Consider the following 21,896-nt stretch of genomic DNA (forward strand, 5'->3'; position numbering starts at 1 on the left):
TATTCACAATAGGGGTGAACATAGATGTTAACTTCAACCTTCCCTCAATTCGACATACTGACCGTCAGGCCTTAAGTGTATTAAGTGTGATTGGATTATCACAGCCCGATCTAATATCTTTAAAGTTCTTAAAGAACAGTTATTAAGGGACAGTTAGTCCCTTAATGGATACTTTGAAAGAGAGGTTTCAATCCCCAACCAGATAGAGTGTGAATTATTTGTGACCCAGTCATGAATATAGCACATGTGAGTACTCAATTGATATGTACTAATACAGGGGTGGGCAACTCCAGGCCTCGAGGGCCGGTGTCCCTGCAGGTTTTAGATGTGTCCTTGAACCAACACAGCTGATTTCAATGGCTAAATTAGCTCCTCAACATGTCCTGAAGTTCTCCAGAGGCCTGGTAACGAACTAATCATGTGATTCAGGTGTGTTGACCCAAGGTGAGATCTAAAACCTGCAGGACACCGGCCCTCGGGGCCTGGAATTGCCCACCCCAGTTCTAATATTTGGTAAATCTAAACCCCCTACTGAACCTGGGAGCTGTAGTGTGGCCATCTTAAGTTTTGGTCTGCGTTTGCTCCATATAAAAGAGCTTAGCCAGCTATTCAGATCCTTCATCACCCTATTTGAAATTATAACTGGAATAATTTGAACAGGATATAACAGTTGAGGCAAAATATTCATCTTAACCATTGGTATACGTTCTAGCCAGGAAACAGGTAGGGAATTCCATCTCTCCAAATCCTGCTTTACCTTCTTGAACAGAGGGGCAAAATTTGCTTTATACATTTGTTTAAATTTTGGAGTTATAAATAGTATACAAAATCTGTGGGGGACCTCATGAAGAGGAAAGAAAACAGTCCAGTTGGCACTGAATTAAGGCTCCCAGTTGGCATAGCCTCCGACTTAGTCAAATTTACTTTATAACCAGAAAACTGACTAAATGTATCAATATTTATTTATTTATTTATTTATTGTCATTGTCAGAGAACAATGAAATTGCATTTGGGGCTTCCGTACAACCCGTAAATAAAATAATGAAGAAAATAATAAATACCCCTTAAAACCCAAGTGTAAATATTTAACCCAGTGTGACTCCAGTGCAATAAGACAATCCTTAGCAACAACATGAGAACATGACAAGTAAACATGAGAACCTGACAAGTAAGTTCAGTGCTATTAAGAAGTTGGATATGGTTATTGTCCGTGAGAGGGGGGCAGAGAGTTCAGGAGCCTCACAGCCTGTGGATACAGGCTGTTGGCCAGTCTGGATGTTCTGGCCTGTATAGACCTGTACCTTCTCCCTGAGGGCAGCAGGTGGAAAAGGTGGCGCGCAGGGTGATGTTGGTCCCGCAGAATACTGTGCACCCGTCTCAGACAGCGAGTGGGGAAGATATTACTAATCTCTGGCAGACTTATTCCAATAATTCTGCCAGCTTCTTTCACCACCCGCTGGAGTGCTTGCTGATCGGCCTTGGTGCAGCTGGGGAACCACACTAGAAATCCATACGTCAGAACGCTGCTGATGGCACAGTTGTAGAAGTTCAACATCAGAGATCTGGGAATGTGTGCGCTCCGCAGTCTCCTCAGGTAGTAGAGGCGCTGTTGGGCTTTCCGTGCAACTGAGGTGATATGGTTGCCCCAGGACAGGTCCTCGGTCACAGTTACCCCCAAGATAATAATGTTAAGTAAAGCCGGTACTGATGTCTTGCATCCAGAGAAAGCACCAAACCGCCCATGTTCCTTTGCTGAGCAGCCTGAATCAGACTGAGAAGGGGCCTGACATTGTTACGGGAATTACGGCCTTTTATAAAGCCTGTTTGCTCTTCTTTAATAATTAGAGGCAGGAGAGTTTCGAGTCGAGTAGCTAATATTTTAGAAAGTATCTTCTGGTCCACATTTAGAAGAGCTATCGGTCTATAAGAGGAACAAGACTCTGCACACTTCCCCTTCTTCAAAATAAGAGAGATATTAGGTTCCCTTACAGTCTGAGGTAATCTATTACGCAAGAACGAATATCTAAACATATTAAGTAATGGGTCTATTAACAGCTCACTGAATTCTTTATAAAATTCTCTACTAAAACCATCAGGTCCTGGGGCTTTTCCGTTCTTTAAAGTTTTTATAGCGTTTAGTACTTCCCCTCTAGAAATGGGAGCATTGAAGGTGGTCTGTTGTTTTGTTGCTATGGTAGGCAGATTGAGCCTGGAGAAGAAATCCTCCATTAATTCCAGTGCGTCAACTGGTTGTTCAGATGTATATAGTCTACAATAAAATTCTTTGAAGATGTTATTTATGGTTTTACTATCATATACATGCTCATTCTGAGCATCACAAATAACTGTAATAACTTGTGTTTCGGATCTTTTCTTGGTAAGATATGCCAAGTATTTTCCGGGTTTGTTTCCATGTTCATAAAATCTTTGTCTACAGGGAGTGCAGAATTATTAGGCAAATGAGTATTTTGTCCACATCATCCTCTTCATGCATGTTGTCTTACTCCAAGCTGTATAGGCTTGAAAGCCTACTACCAATTAAGCATATTAGGTGATGTGCATCTCTGTAATGAGAAGGGGTGTGGTCTAATGACATCAACACCCTATATCAGGTGTGCTTAATTATTAGGCAACGTCCTTTCCTTTGGCAAAATGGGTCAAAAGAAGGACTTGACAGGCTCAGAAAAGTCAAAAATAGTGAGATATCTTGCAGAGGGATGCAGCAGTCTCAAAATTGCAAAGCTTCTGAAGCGTGATCATCGAACAATCAAGCGTTTCATTCAAAATAGTCAACAGGGTCGCAAGAAGCGTGTGGAAAAACCAAGGTGCAAAATAACTGCCCATGAACTGAGAAAAGTCAAGCGTGCAGCTGCCAAGATGCCACTTGCCACCAGTTTGGCCATATTTCAGAGCTGCAACATCACTGGAGTGCCCAAGAGCACAAGGTGTGCAATACTCAGAGACATGGCCAAGGTAAGAAAGGCTGAAAGACGACCACCACTGAACAAGATACGCAAGCTGAAACGTCAAGACTGGGCCAAGAAATATCTCAAGACTGGTTTTTCTAAGGTTTTATGGACTGATGAAATGAGAGTGAGTCTTGATGGGCCAGATGGATGGGCCTGTGGCTGGATTGGTAAAGGGCAGAGAGCTCCAGTCCGACTCAGACGCCAGCAAGGTGGAGGTGGAGTACTGGTTTGGGCTGGTTTCATCAAAGATGAGCTTGTGGGGCCTTTTCGGGTTGAGGAGTCAAGCTCAACTCCCAGTCCTACTGCCAGTTTCTGGAAGACACCTTCTTCAAGCAGTGGTACAGGAAGAAGTCTGCATCCTTCAAGAAAAACGTGATTTTCATGCAGGACAATGGTCCATCACACGCGTCCAAGTACTCCACAGCGTGGCTGGCAAGAAAGGGTATAAAAGAAGAAAAACTAATGACACGGCCACCTTGTTCACCTGATCTGAACCCCATTGAGAACCTGTGGTCCATCATCAAACGTGAGATTTACAAGGAGGGAAAACAGTACACCTCTCTGAACAGTGTCTGGGAGGCTGTGGTTGCTGCTGCACGCAATGTTGATGGTGAACAGATCAAAACACTGACAGAATCCATGGATGGCAGGCTTTTGAGTGTCCTTGCAAAGAAAGGTGGCTATATTGGTCGCTGATTTGTTTTTCTTTTGTTTTTGAATGTCAGAAATGTATATTTGTGAATGTGGAGATGTTATATTGGTTTCACTGGTAAAAATAAATAATTGAAATGGGTATATATTTGTTTTTTGTTAAGTTGCCTAATAATTATGCACAGTAATAGTCACCTGCACACACAGATACCCCCCTAAAATAGCTAAAACTAAAAACAAACTAAAAACTACTTCCAAAAACATTCAGCTTTGAAATTAATGAGTTTTTTGGGTTCATTGAGAACATGGTTGTTGTTCAATAATAAAATTATTCCTCAAAAATACAACTTGCCTAATAATTCTGCACTCCCTGTAGTAAACTTAAGGTTAAGTTCTTAATCTTGTGTAAAAAGGCTATCTAAAGTTGATCTGACAGCAGATATCTCTTGCAGTAAGGCAGGAGTTGGGGAATCAGCATAAGTACTTTCTTTTGTTTTAAATTCTGTCATTAACTGATTCTGCTTCCTCAATTTCTGCTGCCGCTTATTGGTATAATTTAATAGTTTCCCACAGTAGGGCAGAGTCATTTGTTGACTGCCGGTTGATGTACAAAAAATATCTAAACTCAGTGTTGAAGTAAGATATAAATGTATGGTCCTTTAGAATAGTTGTATTTAACCTCCAGTATTTTCCTCTGTTTACCATATCTTTGAGAGAGAGATCCAGCATTACATTGGCATGGCCTGAGATTAGAATACTACTAATTTCACACGATAAGACTAAGTGCAACAATAGCCCTGGTAAAAAAAAAAAAAAAATCAATCCTAGTTTTATTCTCCATACATCTACAAATCTCAAATCTTCACAGATAGAATTAAGTGCCTTAGCTTGTGGTGAGAGAGGCAAAGGCTTGTGGGGGAGCCTGTCAATAACAGGATTCAGTATACAATTGAAATCTCCCCACACTATAGAAATGTCAGAGTTAATCTCAGCGAAGTCTGTAAATACTGTGGTCATAAAATCAGACGAATGAGCAGGATGGTAGTAAACATTCAATATAGAAACAACCATACCCAATAATATTCCCTTGACTATAACATACCTTCCATGCCTGTCCTTGACACACTCTGTATTTGAAAAAAGGGGGCTTTTCCTCACAAGGATTGCACCCCTCTACTTCTTGAGGTAAATGACGAGAAAAATACCTGTCCAATTCCACCTTGCGGTAATTTAAGGTGTTCTACATCATATAAATGTGTTTCTTGCAAAAGTGCAATATCAATGTGTTCTTTTTTCAGAAAGGTGAGTATTTTTCTCCTTTTAATACGATTATGGACCACTCTTACATTCCATGTACACAAATGCAGCTGATTACTTGCCATATTATTTAAGTCACCTACTGATAGACAAGTTACTGACGAGTAGTGTCTTCCTGCCTCTGTTCAAGTGAATGAAGCAGCGAAACGGCCTCCTTCGGGGTGTTAAATCTCCTCTGAGTCCCGTTCACCATTACTCTCAAGGTAGCTGGGTATAGTAATGCATAGTCCACATTCATCTTCCTCAGCCGCACCTTTACATCATCGAAAGGTTTCCGTCTTCGAACGACCTCAGCTAATCATTAAAGAAGGAAATCCTAGATTCCTTACATGTGGGGCTGTCCTTGTTAGATCGGTGGGGTCCGAGCCGACGAGCCGCCTCCATCACGCGTTGTTTATCTGCATAGTTGTGAAACTTCATTATAAGTGGCCTGGGATGTTGATCAACGCCGGGCTTCGGTGCTGAGGATCGGTGTGCTCGGTCAAGTTTCAGCCTCCCTGCCTTTGTGTCCATCTGGAGGTACTCCGGGATCCACTTTTCAAGGAACTTAACTGGATCTGGGCCCTCCGTGCCTTCAGGTAAGCCGACTATACGTACGTTGCACCTGCGACCTCGGTTGTCAAGTTCATCTTTATGTTCTAGCATCTCATGTATTTGTTTCTCGAGTTGTGCCAGCTTAGCCTCTGATAATGTCGCCGTGTCCTCCACATTAGCAATCCATTTCTCCGCCTCATTCATTCTGGTGGCGATCGCCTGCAGCTGTGAGGTCTGTTTTTTAATAGCTTCGAGAACAGTAGAAATCTTGGAGTCAATTACTTTAGTAAGATTATCAGTTATTCTATCCAAAGCGTGAACAATACTTGGTTCCATAGAGCCGGGACTAGCAGACATGCTCAGTATCTCCGGTATGGTGCCTAGCTCCTCTTTGTTTTCAGCATAACTGGGAGTTTTCCTCAATGATTTTTTTGTACTTCTGTCCGAGATTTTTAGGAAGTAACTGTTCAGGTTCATGTCAAAACACTCCCCTTTGGAAATTCTGTACTTGACGCCGTTCAAATATAAAGATATGAGATAAATATTAACAAATACCACTGGAGCTCACTCAGCCACAATGTCTACTCTACGGCGCCATCTTGAATTCCCCCCTAACACTTGTCTACTCTGAGTACTCTTTTGTGCTTTTTACTACAAGCTTCATTCACCCAGCCACACACATGTTCAAACCTTGGTGCCCGCTCTAACATTCACACACACCCTCCAGTTGTGAGTCAGGAGCATTGGGAGGAACTTGAGTTCAGTACTTGAGGATACTGACCCACCCACATTCTGCTTGGTAGATGACCTGCTCCATAAGGTGACAGAAAGTGACAAACAAGAGACAGAAACCTTCTGTCGCTTGTTTCTTGCTCACCCTGGCTAAATAATAGAACTTGTGGTCTTCAGCATGCCTGTTGAAAAGCAGAGCAGCTATGAAAGACCACGGGTTTGTTTGTTTATCAAACAATGAGACAGTGAAAGAGGCTATTTTAACAGAGCGTTATATATTTATCAGTGACTTTGTAGATAAGATGAAATTATCTTTATGTTCCTCCCATTATGAAGATGATCACCAGTGTCCTGAGTCATGTATCTCCTTCTCTCCAATAAAAGTGAATGACTTAGTTACAGTAATGGGAAAGATGAAACCCTCATCATCCTCGTTAGAGATCTTGCCTCCTTCTGTCCTGTTTGGAACTTTCACAATCACTTCATTGCTGTCTATTATTAGCAACTCACTGAGAAAAGTTTGTGGGTTCTTTCAACACATCACATTCGATCGGGGACCCCAGTTTACATCCTGCATTTGGAGAGAGTTCTATGCCATTGTCGGTGCCAAGGTTAGTCTTTCCTCTGGCGTCTATCTGCACATTAACAGGAAAACCAAACGAGCCAACCAGGAGTTAGAAGCACTGTCCACCTGGAGCAAGCAGCTATCCTGGATCAACAACACAGTACCGTGACGTCTTTGGCTATGGTGTCTCTACATTTAACATCTATCAACCTCCTCTGTTTCCACCAACTGAAGCTGAGAGTTCTGTCTCTTCTGTGCAGCAGCATCTGGTTAGCTGTTGGCACCTGGAAGGCCACTTAGGCTGCTCTCTGCAGGACAATGAACCAAAATACGCACATTGCTGACTTGCTGACGCCAGGTTTCTGACCAGCCTACTGACCTGGTCAGAAAGTTTGTTTTTCCACAAAAGATGTTCCACTCAGAACAGAACCCAAAAAAATATTACAGTTGCTTATTAACCCTTTGAAACTGAGGCCTTGAATAATCCTTTGTCAGTAGTTTTACACTTCTTATTTAATATGAGGATACACAAAGTTTTCCATCTGTCCCAATTGAACCCCCACAACCCAAATTTCAAAATTTCTTTGCGAGCACTAATTTGCATGACATATTTCATTGATATAATTTCTCACATGCACACGTCTTCCTGCCCTACTGACATAATCCCTCTTAAATGTATTAAACATTTAGCTATAATTTCCTATAAACCCCTCTTGAGATTCCACTGCTTTAGATCATTACAGACCAATTTACAAACTGCCATTCATTTAAAAAATATCTTTGCAACTGGGTTTGTTTCTCTGCCACAGCTCTTAATTGTACAGCTGGTTTTCATCACACAAGGTTTGTAAAAAATATTAAAGACTTACACAAGAAGCTCTTTTTTGCTGTCTTTGGGCTGAAACTTGACCTTGAAGCTGGTGGTGGTGACCTCACCGGGGTATTTCCTGTCCTCCAAGTTCTCTTGGTCCTCTTCCTCACCTTCAGATGAGGTATATGAGGGAGCTGTGTACTCCACCTAAAGCAAGGTAAGACATAAGGTGCTTGTAGCAAGGACCCAGGCTGCCAGACAGTTTTTCCCAAATGTGAATTTTTTTTATTTGTGCAAACAATTTAGGAGACAGTCTGCTCCATGCTCTCACGGCTTCCTGCCAAACAATAACCGAAAGGGAGGAATCCCGTTGAGGCCTGGGGCACCTCCTGCACTGTAAACAACAGAGGGGTTGGTGGGGTGGCTGAAGAAGAATTTAAAATTCATGTTTCGTGCAGTTCTTTTAGTGTACAAGACATGAACAGAGGCCCCTGGCCAGTCAGTATCTCTTTTGGGATGCTGGTTAACCAACTCCGGACACTCCAGGCAGGACATGTGCCATCGGCGCACATAATCCGCCTGGAAAATCATTTTCCATGGCTTCTTCTTTCGTGCGAGTGTTATGAATCACTTAATAAATCCATCAATTTTAATCACTTGGTCAAAGGCTGAGCATAGGATGTCATCGCAAGACTGTTATAATAGGAAATCGTGTGTGGAGTGAATTACTAGAGGCAGCGGGGCCTCAAGTGAAGTACCTGCCATCTCCTCCTCCCCAGAGTCAGCATCAGATGACCCGCATCACCAGTGAGCACAGACACTACACACCGCTAAAGGTCGTGAATGCATCCCTCATACTGCCCCAAAAGGTTAATAAACCCTGGCCAATCTGTCCCCAGAATTAAGGGATGTGTCTGGTGCGAGCTAACTGCAGCCTTTACTCCATGCATTTTTTCACCTGTATTTAATTTGATTGATTGATTGATCATACTTTGTTCATCACGAGGGAAATTGGGTTAAGGCAGCCAGCCATGCCAGCGCCATCTTACCCTTCCGACCATACATACATTACACAAAGATCATATGGGAAAGACAGGTCAGAGAGGTATAACAATGGTAAATACACAACATGAGGAAATACGAGGAGAAAAAAGAACTCCCCCCAGACTGAGCTCCAACAGGGAGATCAGTTTGAGAACAGAAAAAAAACAACACCTCAGCGCCTACAAAAAGCACATGACTATCAATACACTATAGAAACACGAGACAAGCAACAGGGGAGGGTAAAGGGTAATAGAGAGCCAGTGTAAACAGCGCATCCGGTCCTGCAGCATGTCTGCGTTGGTCCAGTCGACCGCTATCTTCCCCGGGAGGGGACAAGCATCGAAGGCGTTTGGAAAGGGAGGGGGGATGAGTGTGTATCAGTGTATGTGTATGTGTGTGTGTGTCCAGAGTTCAGCTGAGACAGTGTCCTTCGCCCTGCCAGGCTAAGTAAACAGTCTTCCAGCCAACCCAGGTGGCCTTGCATAGGGGAGGAACAGTCTAAGCACCGTCTGTTATCAGGGTGTTTTTGTTCAGCTCCAGCCTTGAGATCACAGCTGGTGCTGAAGTGGTAGCCGCATGAAGTGATGGTGGCTTTTACTTTAGTGCGAACAACTCTTATTCTGAGTGCTTCTCCAAGGTGTAATCCAATTTGCGCTCAGAGGTCTTATTCTGAGTGTTCACGGCAGCTGCAAGCTTCTCCAAGATCTTATCCGTGCTGCACTCAATGAGCCCATTTTGAGAACTCACGCCTCGTCCCATCGTTTCAATCCCAGCGGGCAGCCTTGTGGGGGTTTGAACAGCCGGTTTCGCTTTCTTAATTCTTCGATAAGCCAGGGCCAAGCCAGCTCCGATCAGCAAGAACCCTGTTATCATGGTTCCGAATAGATAGATATCTTCAGCGTCTTCGATCGACAGTCCCGCCAGGCACACAACCCTCGAGTAATGCCACCCGTCCATCAAGTATCCAGCAGGGAAAGTACCTCCTGGACACTCAGGCTCACCCGAGCCCAGACTTCTCATTGAGAAAAGGGTGTCAATTGCATTCAGGGACCAGTTGATCAAATCCATAATTCCTCTCTGTGAGAGACTGTTCCAGGGAAAAGTAATACAAAAAACACAAGACTAGACAAGGACACAAGAGGCCAAGCAGGGAAGCTAAGGGAGAGGAGGAGAGGAGAGGAGAAAAGTGTCATGGTCCTGGGTCGGTGACCCAGCGCTTTTAGTTTGTTATCATTTTTTAGATGATTGTTTAGGTTCTGTGTTATATTCGGTCTGCCTCTGAGTCTGCGTCTGTATCTGTCTGTCTATGGTGTCACCCCATCTGTTTGTGAATCTGTCTGTTTAGTTCAATGTCTTGTCTGGTTCCATGTGTCTGAGTTTCCTGTTTTATTGTGAAGGTCCGTGTCGTATGTGAGTGTGATCAGGTTACGTTTCCCCTGTCCCGTCAGCCCAGATTCCTCCCAGCTGTGTTGCCCTCCTGTCTCTCATCCCCTGATTACTGGTGTGTGTATTTAAGCCCTGTGTGTTTTCCTGCCTGTTGCCGGTTCGTCTGTGTTCCTCCGTGTCAGTCTGTGTTATTCGGTGTCCAGCTCGTCTCTCTGCCTCTCATCCCCTTTTGTATCATCTCAGGTTTGTCATTTAGCTTTCCCAGTTCAGGTCTTTAGTTTTGTCTTCCCTCTTGCCTGTTTGCCTTCTCACCCCTGTATAAATAAACTCACCGGCATCTTATCCACTGCCTGCATCTTGGGTCCTTCTTCTAACTCCACACGGCTCGCCTCGGCAGCCGTGACAGTACGAACCGGCCACTATGGACCCAGCAGCATTCAACCCGCCCAAGGAGCTCCGGGAGGACATTGTTTACTCCGTGGACAAATTAATTAACGCGTGGCTGGAGCACGAGGGGAGAGAATTTCGCCAAGCCGTGGCTAATCGGCTACAGCGCTTGGTTTCTGGTCTCCCCTGGCTGCTCAGCTCACTTCACCCGCTCGCACAGAATTTCATTCTGAATGGACTCCGTCTTCACCCCCCGGCTGTTACCACCCACCCTGCAACTCATGCTTCACTGCCCGGCCCGTCAACCCAGCCTTCAAGGGGGAAACGGCGCTCACGCTGCCGACGCTCCTCGCCACAGTCGGACCTGGGGATTTCCGAGCGGGCAGCTGTGGTGAGTGGACAGGACAGTATTATTGGTCTGAACTGTTTACTCAGGGGTGATGTTCTGTACGGCACAGGACAAAAACTGTTTATGGCCTGAAGCTCAGTTAGCCGCCCGGCCAGAAGCTCAGTTAGCCGCCCGGCCAGAAGCCCAGTCGCCACCTCCGCCACATTCAGCCTCACAATCCATAGCTCAATTACAGCCACAGCCAGACTTATTACAAACCCTGTTACAATCCATGGCCCAGTCAGTAGCCCGGTTGGCAGAAGAATCATTAGCTTTATCCTCAGTTCAGCCTCCTGTTCAGCAGCCACCAGCCCTGCATCCTGTGTCAGTTGCTCCACCACCTGTTCAGCCTTCACCTACTCCTCCTGTACAGCAAGCCATGTCAGTCCAACCCATAACGGACAGTTCAACAACTTCGTACTCTAAGCAGAGAGACAAACCCAATAACAATGGAAACATTCCTCAAGAGCTGGCCAGTTCTGAGACTGAGACACACTCCAGGGCCTCCCGAGAGGCTGGGTTTCAGCCCCCAGCTGACTCTGGACCCCTGGAGGTTAAGAAGCCAGCTGAGGACTGTACCGGACTGTCGCTGCCTGAGCTGAGTCACTGCTCAGTGCAGCTGCAGTCTGTTTTATGTTTGCCAGAGGCCCGTGTGCCTGCTGGTTCTGTTGCGTCCCTGCCAGAGGCCCGTGTGCCTGCTGGTTCTGTTGCATTCCTGCCAGAGGCCCGTGTGCCTGCTGGTTCCGTTCTGTGTGTGCCAGGGGCTCCGGTGCCCACTGGTTCTGAGACTGTTTTTGCTGGGGGGCCCGAGGAGCCCGTCCAGTGTCCGGCCTCGTCAGCTGGGGGGCCCGAGGACCCCGTCCAGCCATCAGCTGCAGTCTCATCACCAGCTGCAGTCTCATCACCCTCGCCCGCTGCAGTCTCAGCTTCAGCTTCAGCATCCTCATCAGCTGCTTCGCCTAGCCCAGCTTCAGCATCCTCATCAGCTGCTTCGCCCGGTCCAGCCTCCGCTTCTGCTTCAGCCTCGCCTGGTCCAGCCTCCGTGTCTTCATCCTCATCAGCCTCGCCTGGTCCAGCCTCCGTGTCTTCATCCTCATCAGCCTCGCCTGGTCCAGCCTCCGTGTCTTCATCCTCATCAGCATCGCCGGGTCCAGCCTCCGTGTCTTCATCCTCATCAGCATCGCCGGGTCCAGCCTCCGTGTCTTCATCCTCATCAGCATCGCTGGGTCCAGCCTCCGTGTCTTCATCCTCATCAGCATCGCCGGGTCCAGCCTCAGCTTCCGCCTCGTCTGGTCCAGCCTCTGCTTCCGCCTCGTCTGGTCCAGCCTCTGCTGGTCCAGCCTCTGCTTCGCCTGGGGCTGCAGGGGCCACGCAGCCTTCAGGTCCCTTACTACCACCTCCACATCGTCGGTCATCTGCCAGGCCGCTTGTTGGGCATCTCCGCCACCGTGGACGCCCTCCTGAACGCCGCCACTGCCTTCCGCGTGGCCGGCCTCCGGACTTGTTTCCACGCCGCTGTTGCCGTCCGCACGGTCGGCCCCCAGAACTGTTTCCACGCCGCTGTTGCCGTCCGCACGGTCGGCCCCCAGGACTGTTTCCACGCCACTGCCTACTGCGTGGCCGGCATCCAGACCTGCCCCGCTGCCATTCGCATGGTCGGCCTCCTGAACTTGACCATCTGGGCCTTTTTGGACTCTGTCCCTCCGTCCTGGGCCCCCTCCGTCCGCCCTGGTCGGGTCCTTTTCTGTTTTGTTTTGGTCGGTTTTTGTGTTTCTGCTGGGCTGTCTGGAGCCAGCCCTTGGGGGGGGGGGGGTACTGTCATGGTCCTGGGTCGGTGACCCAGCGCTTTTGGTTTGTTATCATTTTTTAGATGATTGTTTAGGTTCTGTGTTATATTCGGTCTGCCTCTGAGCCTGCGTCTGTATCTGTCTGTCTATGGTGTCACCCCATCTGTTTGTGAATCTGTCTGTTTAGTTCAATGTCTTGTCTGGTTCCATGTGTCTGAGTTTCCTGTTTTATTGTGAAGGTCCGTGTCGTATGTGAGTGTGATCAGGTTACGTTTCCCCTGTCCCGTCAGCCCAGATTCCTCCCAGCTGTGTTGCCCTCCTGTCTCTCATCCCCTGATTACTGGTGTGTGTATTTAAGCCCTGTGTGTTTTCCTGCCTGTTGCCGGTTCGTCTGTGTTCCTCCGTGTCAGTCTGTGTTACTCGGTGTCCAGCTCGTCTCTCTGCCTCTCATCCCCTTTTGTATCATCTCAGGTTTGTCATTTAGCTTTCCCAGTTCAGGTCTTTAGTTTTGTCTTCCCTCTTGCCTGTTTGCCTTCTCACCCCTGTATAAATAAACTCACCGGCATCTTATCCACTGCCTGCATCTTGGGTCCTTCTTCTAACTCCACACGGCTCGCCTCGGCAGCTGTGACAAAAAGTGCGACTGCCTTCGTCAAGAGCAAGAGAGCAGCAGCACTATGGCCTATTCGTGATGTTCAGGTGAAAGTCAGCCCAAGCAACCAGACATTCGACTACACTTGTCCCATGCTTGGAATGATCCCGCAGCTTATCTAGGAGATGGCGATGCACCACTGCCTGCTCCCGGTGCACAGCTACCAGGTCAGCCAGCAACTGGGTTAACACCTCCACTGGCTGAAAAGAAGTGACTGTAGCAAGGACCCAGGCCGGCAGGACGTTCTTCCTGCGTGTGAAGGTCTTTTTTAATTTGTGCAAACAGCTTATAAGACAGTCCGCTGCATAATTTCTACAGCCCACTCTCTCTGCAGCTCAGTGATCCTCTCCCCTTAGGTCCAGGGATCCTACTGAAGTAGGGAGCCATGACCAGGTGATGGAGAACAGATATGTGGGGCAGCTTCACCGCTCCCCTGCAGCTGAGCCACAAACCATGCCACCTTATTAGACCACCACCCAATGTAAGGGTAATTGAACAGTACTACTTGTTCCCTAAATCATTTTTTATGGTTCTGTAATGGTTAATCCACCATGTGCATCACTTTAATCAAACCAACAATTTAAAGCTAAAATATAATTATTTCTGTTATCAATGAACTTTCTAATGTATTATTTTTCAAGAAAGGAGAAAAAGCAGTAAAGTACATTATTGTTTTTTGATTAAGATGTCAAATTGAAAATATTTACTGGCGTTCCAAATTAAATTTTTAATGGTTTAATATGACACTAATAATAATTTACGACTTCAATCTTGACAGATTTCTAAAGTATTTGTGTTTTTCTTGTTTTTATTGCAGGTGCTCTAATACATTTATTAAGAACTGTAGGTTCCCAACAAATCAGCTCTGATTCGCTTTCATTTTCTCTAGCTGTCCTCATTTACAGTAGATCTCTACTTACCTCTTCGTGGTCTTCTTCTTTGACACCACCCATTTTGGTGAAGTCAAGTGGGCCTTCCCACTCTTGCTGAGTTTGGCCCTGAGATGCAATGGCTCCCACATGTTGAGAGGAAGAAGACAAAGAAGATGAAGGCTCTGGAGACTGTACTCCCTCCCGCTTGGTCTTCTTCATGCTAAGGTCCAAGGTGCCATTCTCATCCACCTCAATATCCGCCTCCTAAGTGAGGACACAGTGTGCAAATGTAGTGACTGCAAACTCAAAGAGCACGAGTTTCATACACTGTTCATTGTTAGGCTATTTTAAACCGTAGTTTTAAAAAAGAAGCTTGCGTCTAAATGAAATTCACTGTGCATCACCTTGGTGCAGGGCTCCCTGGTCTTGGTGCTGAGTGTCTCTGGTCTCTCCCAGCAGCGGGTGGACAGGTTGAGAATAGCTGTTGCTGCCATGTGGGCTGCCTCTGCATCTTGGCTATAGTCATAACCGCTGGAGGACAAGGTGCTCATAGAAAAGCTTCCTGACATGCTGTGACTGGGGGAGGATGCCTTGGGGAATAATTTAGCTGCGTACAAGTGGAACAAAATGATTTCCTTGAGACATGAAATTGGGAGGAGATTACTGCATATTCTACGACTATATGAGTGCAACATATGTACTAGTTCAGGTTTGCTTTTAGTTATAGCAGAACCTCATACAATTTTATACAGAGCTTGGCAAGTGAAAAAACAAACTTTTATGTATAAATTATTTAAAAAAGTAAAACATTTTATACAAAACCATACAGTTATTAATACAAATTTATAGACGTTACTGACAAAATTTGTTTTTTGGTATAATGTCATTTATTGATCAGAATAATTGTAGAATGACATATTCCATTTGGATATAACTCAGGTGGTTCTCTGCCCCTATAATCTCAGGACTGCGCCTTAAGTTGCTTCTGATACAGGTGTCACGCATGGCAGCTCTGCCTCTTTAGCATGTGAGTGTGAATGGAAAACATTATAAAAGCCCTTTGCAGAACCTAGCTATGTTTGAAAGGTGGTATAAAAAATGTGAATAAGACCATTTCACATAGAATGGTTAGCACTGTCACCTCGCAGCAAAAAGACTCCTGGTCTAAACCAGGAACCAAATGAGGCCTTCATATGTGGAGTTTGCACGTTTTCCCTGTGCCTGGCATCTTCCAGGTAGTTCGGCTTCCTCCCACAGTTCAACTGATAGGTTACCTTGTGCTTGATGGATGTGAGGAGGGTAAATGTATAACAGAATTAGAATTTTTCCCCATCTGTCTCTCTTCTCATGTTTGGTGTGTGTCTTCTTGTTTCTGTGTTTGGTTTCTTTTAATTGTTTTAATGTTTTACTTTGTAGCTTAGTTTTCTTTTGTATCATGTGTTACTTTTACTTATTCACTGTCACCTGTATTGCATTGTGATGGCTGCAGTTACAGCCACACAGTGGTAATGTCCACCAAACATCAATGTTACAACAGAGGCTTACACATAACACTACATTTACATTTTTCTTCCTTTAGATATAGGATTTCATTTACAGGGTAATAAAGAATTGGTTTTGGTTTAGAATTAATTCATTTATATACTCACATAATACTGTATTTTAAAATAAGTGAGGATATTTTAGTTTACACTGTTATGTATGTATGATTTAATCTTTCTTCTGTTTTCTTTACCTCAGTGACAGCTGCTGGGGTCCCTTGGTTGATGAGCTAAGAGGTGGAAAAGGGGCAGAGCAAGCTTATATGGAGAACTGCAAATTGGGTCATACCACAATTCTGGATCATGGGGGGGAAATGGAATTTGTTATGTTAGTCTCAGTTGGGTTTTTGTGTGTTTTATCCCTTTTTTTGTTTTTGTGGGCTGATCAGCCACTATTTAAGTTTCCACTTGTCTGTTTAGGTAGGTCAGTTTGTTTCAGTTGTTGTAGTGCTTGTGTAGTTTTGTTACTTTGACCTCTTTTATGGGCCAACATTTAGATTTTTCTGTGTAGTTTAACCGAGTTTGTTTTGGGGTTGAATAAAAAAACTTTTTTGGACGTTAACCTGTACCTGACTTTCCTTCACTGCTCGGTCCATCATGCATCCTTAATTTGGGTCATCATTTCCAGCCTTAACTACATAATCTTTTTCTTTTTGTATTATTCTGTGTTTAAATTGTTTGGAGATTGCAGGAGTGCTTGGTTCTAAAATATATTCAAGAATAAGACAGTGAAAGAAAGTGCTTAATGCTTATCAGATTCACCAAGTTTTTTTCTTTGGTATCTTTAAAGGAGATAAATATTGCCTTTGTCATTTGAAATATCTCATTTAAGCCTTCATCTACTTGTAATATGGATGTATTATAACACTGCAATTGATCAGAAGATACCAAACAAATAACAATTTGCACAGAGGGAATGCGGTTCACAAACAGTGCCATAGAGAGTTTATGTTAAAACCATAACGATACCTTGGAGTAAAAATTGACACAGCTCTTAAAATGGACAAATAGGTAAATGCAGTGGTGAGAAAAAGCTTTTTTCAGCTGAGGCAGCTCTCTAAAGTAAAACCTTTTATTTCTTTTTGTGACTAGGAGAGAGTTTTACATGCATTTGTGACCACTCGGCTTGATTATTGTAATGGACTTTATATTGGTGTTGATCAGGCTTCACTATCACGCTTGCAAATGGTCCAGAATGCTGCAGCTTGTCTGTTGACAGGGACATGCAAACGTGAGCACATTACCCCTGTTCTTGCCTCTTTACACTTGGTTGCCTGTCCATTTTAGAATTCATTTAAAAATTTTATTGTTTGCTTTTAAAGTTTTAAATGTCCTGGCTCCTTCTTACCTGTCAGACCTTCTACACCAATACAGTCCACAAAGGTCTCCCAGATCAACTGACCAGTCACTCCTTGCTGTCCCCATGCCGAGACTGAAACACTGGGGGGACCCAAATTATGGAATAAACTGCCCCTCCATATTAGGCTGGCCCCAACACTTGAAATGTTTAAATCACTTTTAAAAATACACTTTTTTTCAAAGGCTTTTTAGGAGTTGTACCAGAGTCAGCTTGTAGTCAGTTTTAGTCAGCTGTTGGTCACTCTTAATCTTTTTATTTTGTTAATCTTATTCATTGTATATCTTATTGTCTATTTTACTCATGTTTTAATATTTAATATATATACTGATTTATTTTTATCTTCTTTTTCATTTATGTATTTATTTTATTGTTATTTATATTTATTTCTTTGTCTGCTTAATGTATGTTTTTTAACTGCTGTCTCTGTTTTATTATTGGAAAGCACTTTGGTCAACTTTGTTGTTTTTAAAGTGCTATATAAATAAAGTTGGATTGGATTGGTTATAAAAAGCCTGTAAGTTGTTAAGAAATAAAAGCAAAGTGAAATTGTGTCTTACTTTTGAAGGCTTTGGGTGATGTTTCAGCAGTGCTAGGTGTCTTTGGAATGAGCGTACGCTTTCCAAAAACCTGACCATCAAAGCTTGCATAGTCAAAAGACACCTTGGAGTATTTCTCCAGCTCCTTGGCCAGGTTTGCTCGAGGTGTAGTGGTCACCGTGTTGGGCCGGTAGCTGCCATACTGAGGGATCTCCAGCTGTTTGACAAAACACATGGGCCTAAAAAAAGAGCCCTGATTTAGGTACTGATACTTTAACATTGTATGAATCAATTAGTTGAAAATTTTTCTTGCATGTCTCACCTGAGCACTCTGTCAGAATTGGAAGAGGGTTCACTGGCTGAAGCCTGTAAATGAACCTGTTTGTCCTGGTTCTTGTTCAGCTTAGCAGCTGCGGCAATGGGGCAGCCGGACAGACTGATGGGGAGGCATGCCAATGATATTGCATTTAAAGAAATAAAATGCTCATCAATAGAAACTCACTGAATTGCTGGGAAAGCAGTGTAAGCAGATGTGAGCACAATGAAATGTTATGCAGTATTATTTTGCAAATGTGTGTGTGTGTGTGTGTGTGTGTGTGTGTGTGTGTGTGTGTGTGTGTGTGTGTGTGTGTGTGTTTGTGTGTGTGTGTGTGTGTGTGTGTGTGTGTGCAATCAGATCTAGGATCTTTAACACTAAACTATTTAAAAAAAACCATCAGAATACAAGCCTCTTTTTACAAGTTCTTTTCTATGAAGTAGTGACAGTCAATTTCTGTTTCATATACTGTTGTAAAAAGTGTTCAGAGTGTATCGAGTGCTTTATTAACCTGCGATGTGTGTTGCGGTTGCTGTTAACATGGCCTTGGCCTGTGCAGCCAGGAGTAGGACACTTCAAGACGTTCTCATGCATGGCCAGGACTACAGACACACAGCAAGTGCAAACTCAGGTCAGTGCATTTATCTTGCATTAGGTGGTTTCACAGCAGTAACAGTAGTAATGTACGTGTACACCTGTATGAGCTAGAAAAGGACAAGTGGCAAAGATACAGAATTTACAGCAGTAGTGGAAGTAAGAGTAATGGTAAAGCTGGTAGAGTTAATAATAATATTTACAACCTGAATTCCAAAAAAGTTAAAAGCCTATGTAAAATAGTTGACTTAATATGCTGAGGATGTGACGTCTAATGCTGTGGAACACCTCACAACTAATAAACAAACATACAGGTCAGGGGAAAAAAAGCACCCCAAAAGTAAAGATAGGGATTCACCCATCTGTGAAAACCTATGATGATATTGTATTCCGAAATAACATTACTAAATATAAATTTGCAGGATGCTACCTAGAATTTGGTGATTTTATTATCTAGTCAATTCAGTGTTGGCCAGTCATATAGCACCAATCACCTTAAGGCACTTTAAATCGCAAGGTAAACACCCTACAATATTGGGGACACTTTTTTAGAAACAGGTTTGTGTGTTAGCATTATTGGTCAGTATTTATTAATCATGGTGATAATTCAAAGTGCACACATTTGAATGTTGGTCAATGAAGTTAATGGTAAGCTATACTTACTCTCTGGAGGGATTCTGTCTTTGTGAGGACATCCAGACAGACTGCGATGATGGGGATACAGCCCAGTCACATGACCCGTCCCATCACACCCTGGCGTTGGACACTTGACTTCCTTTTTTTCTGGAATTTTATTTAGATAGTGATCACCTACTTTCTATGCAAACACGTTCACATTTGACTTTGCTGTTTCTTACCTTTGCTGTAGTGAGTGGTGCGGCGGGCTACAGCAGCAGCCTCTGAGCTCTTGCTGGATGATGTGTATGGTTGGTAGTCCAGGGAGCTCCGGCTCTCCTGGCCTTCCTTCACTTCCTCCGCCTTCAGAGCAATAGCCTGCTCCAGCAGCCCCAGGTTCCCCCGAGTCATATCCCAGTTCTCTGAGTCGTCTGTTATTCCCGAGCCCTCTGAGACACGATCCTGCTCCTCTCCTTCCTCTTCTTCCTCCTCCTCCTCCTCTTCCTCCTCTTCATCTTCTTCATCATCATCATCATCATCATCATCCTCAGAGCGGACCTCTATAACCACTGTTGTTGGAGAGGCTTTACTGGAGTCTTGGTCCTCCTCTTCCTCCCCCAGGATCTCACTGTCTTCCTTCTCTTGTCTGTGATCCTCCCCCTCTCTCTCCCCTTCCTTTTCTTCATCCTCTTCTTCCTCAGTCATGGGAGTACAGATCTTTTCTTCCCTGAGTGACACCTCAGTTTCAGATCCCTGAGTGCGTGGACTCAAAGTGTAAGGAGTGTCAACCTCTTGGAGGACCTCCCTGTCTGTTCCATCCTCCTCTTCTTCTTCTTCCTCTTCTTCCTCTTCTTCCTCTTCTTCGACCTCTTCTTCATCAGCTTCCCTCTTATGCTGCTTTGACTCTTTGGCCAGATGGCCGTAATCACCACTTGAATACTGATGATCTGAGTTTTTCTGGCTTATCACTTGTCTTTCTATTACCCTCTCTTCTACAATATTCTCAGGACTTTTTTGCTGTCCATTTTCTTCCTGTTCTTCTGCTTCTTCCGCCTCCTTTGTTTCTTTTAGATCAGGAATGCCTGTTAGCTCTGCGGGTTCCGCAGATGGCTGATTCTTTGTCATCAGACAAGCATCCTTCACATCCTTTGTCTCTGTTTCCTCCTGCTGAAGGTCATCAGCAGGTTTTACTTCCTCACCAGCTTTCTCACTCACAGTTTTGTTCTCAGCCTTTGCACTGATGTGTTTGTTCATGTCAAGGTCAGCTGAAGGACACACTGCTGTTACTTTTGTCACCTGTGAGGCCTCTGCTGTGGAGTTCAAAGTACAGATAAATGTCATTGCCACAGATTGTTTTGTCTGTGTCATCTCACAAAAACAAGCATTGTGACTGATCTTGCAGGTGACTTGATGTGATTTGTTTAGCAAGAGTGAAGTGAAGCATGCAAACCAAACTGTAGACCAAAGTCAACTGTTCAGGAAGTTGGCTTTGGTCTACACTCATGCCAAACTCTCCGCTATCTTGAAACGGTTCTGTTCGTCACAGTCACTGAAATACTGATTATGTTTTTTAATGTCCTTGTTTTTATACAAAGCTCATTTCTGTGACACTGGATTACATATGCTTTAATGTGTCTATATTTCAACTACAAAATGGAAACTCGGATCAGTTTCAGGTTGAAGTAAGGAATTACAACTACATGTACCTTTATCAATATTTTTCAAAGTCTACAATGTTACTTTTATGTAAGTAGGCATTACATTTTAAGATCTACTTCACCCACATCAGAGTAACATCAGAGTTGACAGTGACAGAAATTGTAATTTTGTGTCTGTACACCACAAACAAGATTGATGTTAACAAAGGTCTTGTGCTATCTGTTTAGGAACTTTTATGCACAGCCCCTCCATTTTCAGAGGCTTTACAGTTTATTATTCCATAACAAATTACAACAATAAAAGATCTGAAAAACCATTCAATGAGAAGGTGTGTCCAAACTTTTGACTAGGAAATAAGTATTTGATCCCCCATCAATCTGCAAGATTTCTGGCTCCCATTTATATTTTATACAGGTAACAAGCTGACATTTGGAGCCTTTTCAACTCTTTACCTGTATAAAAGACAGCTGTCCATAGAAGCAATCAATCGATCCAGATTCCAAACTCTGCACCATGGCCAAGACCAGAGTTTTCCATGGATGTTAGGGACACGATTGTGGACCTACACAAGGCTGGAATGGACTACAAGACCATTGCCAAGCAGTTGGGTGAGAAGGTGACAACAGTTGGCGCGATTATTCGCATATGGGAGAATGATAAAATAACTGCCAGTCTCCCTCGGTCTGGAGCTCCACACAAGATCTCACCTCGTGGAGTTTATGAGAATAAGAACGGTGAGGAATCAGGCCAGAACTACTCAAACTTTGAAGTTTGTCACGAAACATCTCAATGTTTCAAAAGAGGACTTGGTGAAGGTGTTGTGGTCAAATGAGACCAAAACCGAGCTATTTGGCATCAACTCAACTTGCCATGTTTGGAGGAGGAAGAATGCTGTCAATGACTCCAAGAATATTATCCCCACCGTCAAACATGGAGGTAGAAACATGCTTTGAGGGTGTTTTTCTGCCAAGGGGACAGAACAACTGTATCACATCAAAGGGAGGATGGATGGGGCCATGTACCATCAAATCTTGGGTGAGAACCACCTTCCTTTAGCCAGGGTATTGAAAATGGGTCGTGGGTGAGTATTCCAGCATGACAATGATCCAAAACACACGACCAAGGCAACAAAGGATTGGCTCAAGACGAAGCATATTAAGGTCTTGGAGTGGCCTAGTCA

General features: G+C 44.1%; 1 protein-coding gene across 7 annotated transcripts in view; it reads right to left on the reverse strand.

The window, feature by feature from the left end:
* The window catches only part of myt1a (myelin transcription factor 1a), a 77,991-nt gene that overhangs the window by 48,024 nt on the left and 8,071 nt on the right, over positions 1–21,896 (reverse strand). For all 7 annotated transcript variants that reach the window (XM_085394429.1, XM_085394431.1, XM_085394430.1 and 4 more), the window contains 8 exons: positions 19,300–20,367; positions 19,106–19,225; positions 18,360–18,450; positions 17,855–17,968; positions 17,554–17,771; positions 14,500–14,702; positions 14,144–14,359; positions 7,638–7,786 (listed from right to left, as the gene is read on the reverse strand). In XM_085394429.1, coding sequence (XP_085250555.1) covers positions 7,638–7,786; positions 14,144–14,359; positions 14,500–14,702; positions 17,554–17,771; positions 17,855–17,968; positions 18,360–18,450; positions 19,106–19,225; positions 19,300–20,367 — 2,179 coding nt within the window. The remainder of the gene's footprint in view (positions 1–7,637; positions 7,787–14,143; positions 14,360–14,499; positions 14,703–17,553; positions 17,772–17,854; positions 17,969–18,359; positions 18,451–19,105; positions 19,226–19,299; positions 20,368–21,896) is intronic.

This window comes from Rhamphochromis longiceps, linkage group LG20 (assembly GCF_057381845.1).
Source record: "Rhamphochromis longiceps isolate RC_006_pf linkage group LG20, R_longiceps_female_GT1.1, whole genome shotgun sequence".
Lineage (NCBI taxonomy): Eukaryota > Metazoa > Chordata > Actinopteri > Cichliformes > Cichlidae > Rhamphochromis > Rhamphochromis longiceps.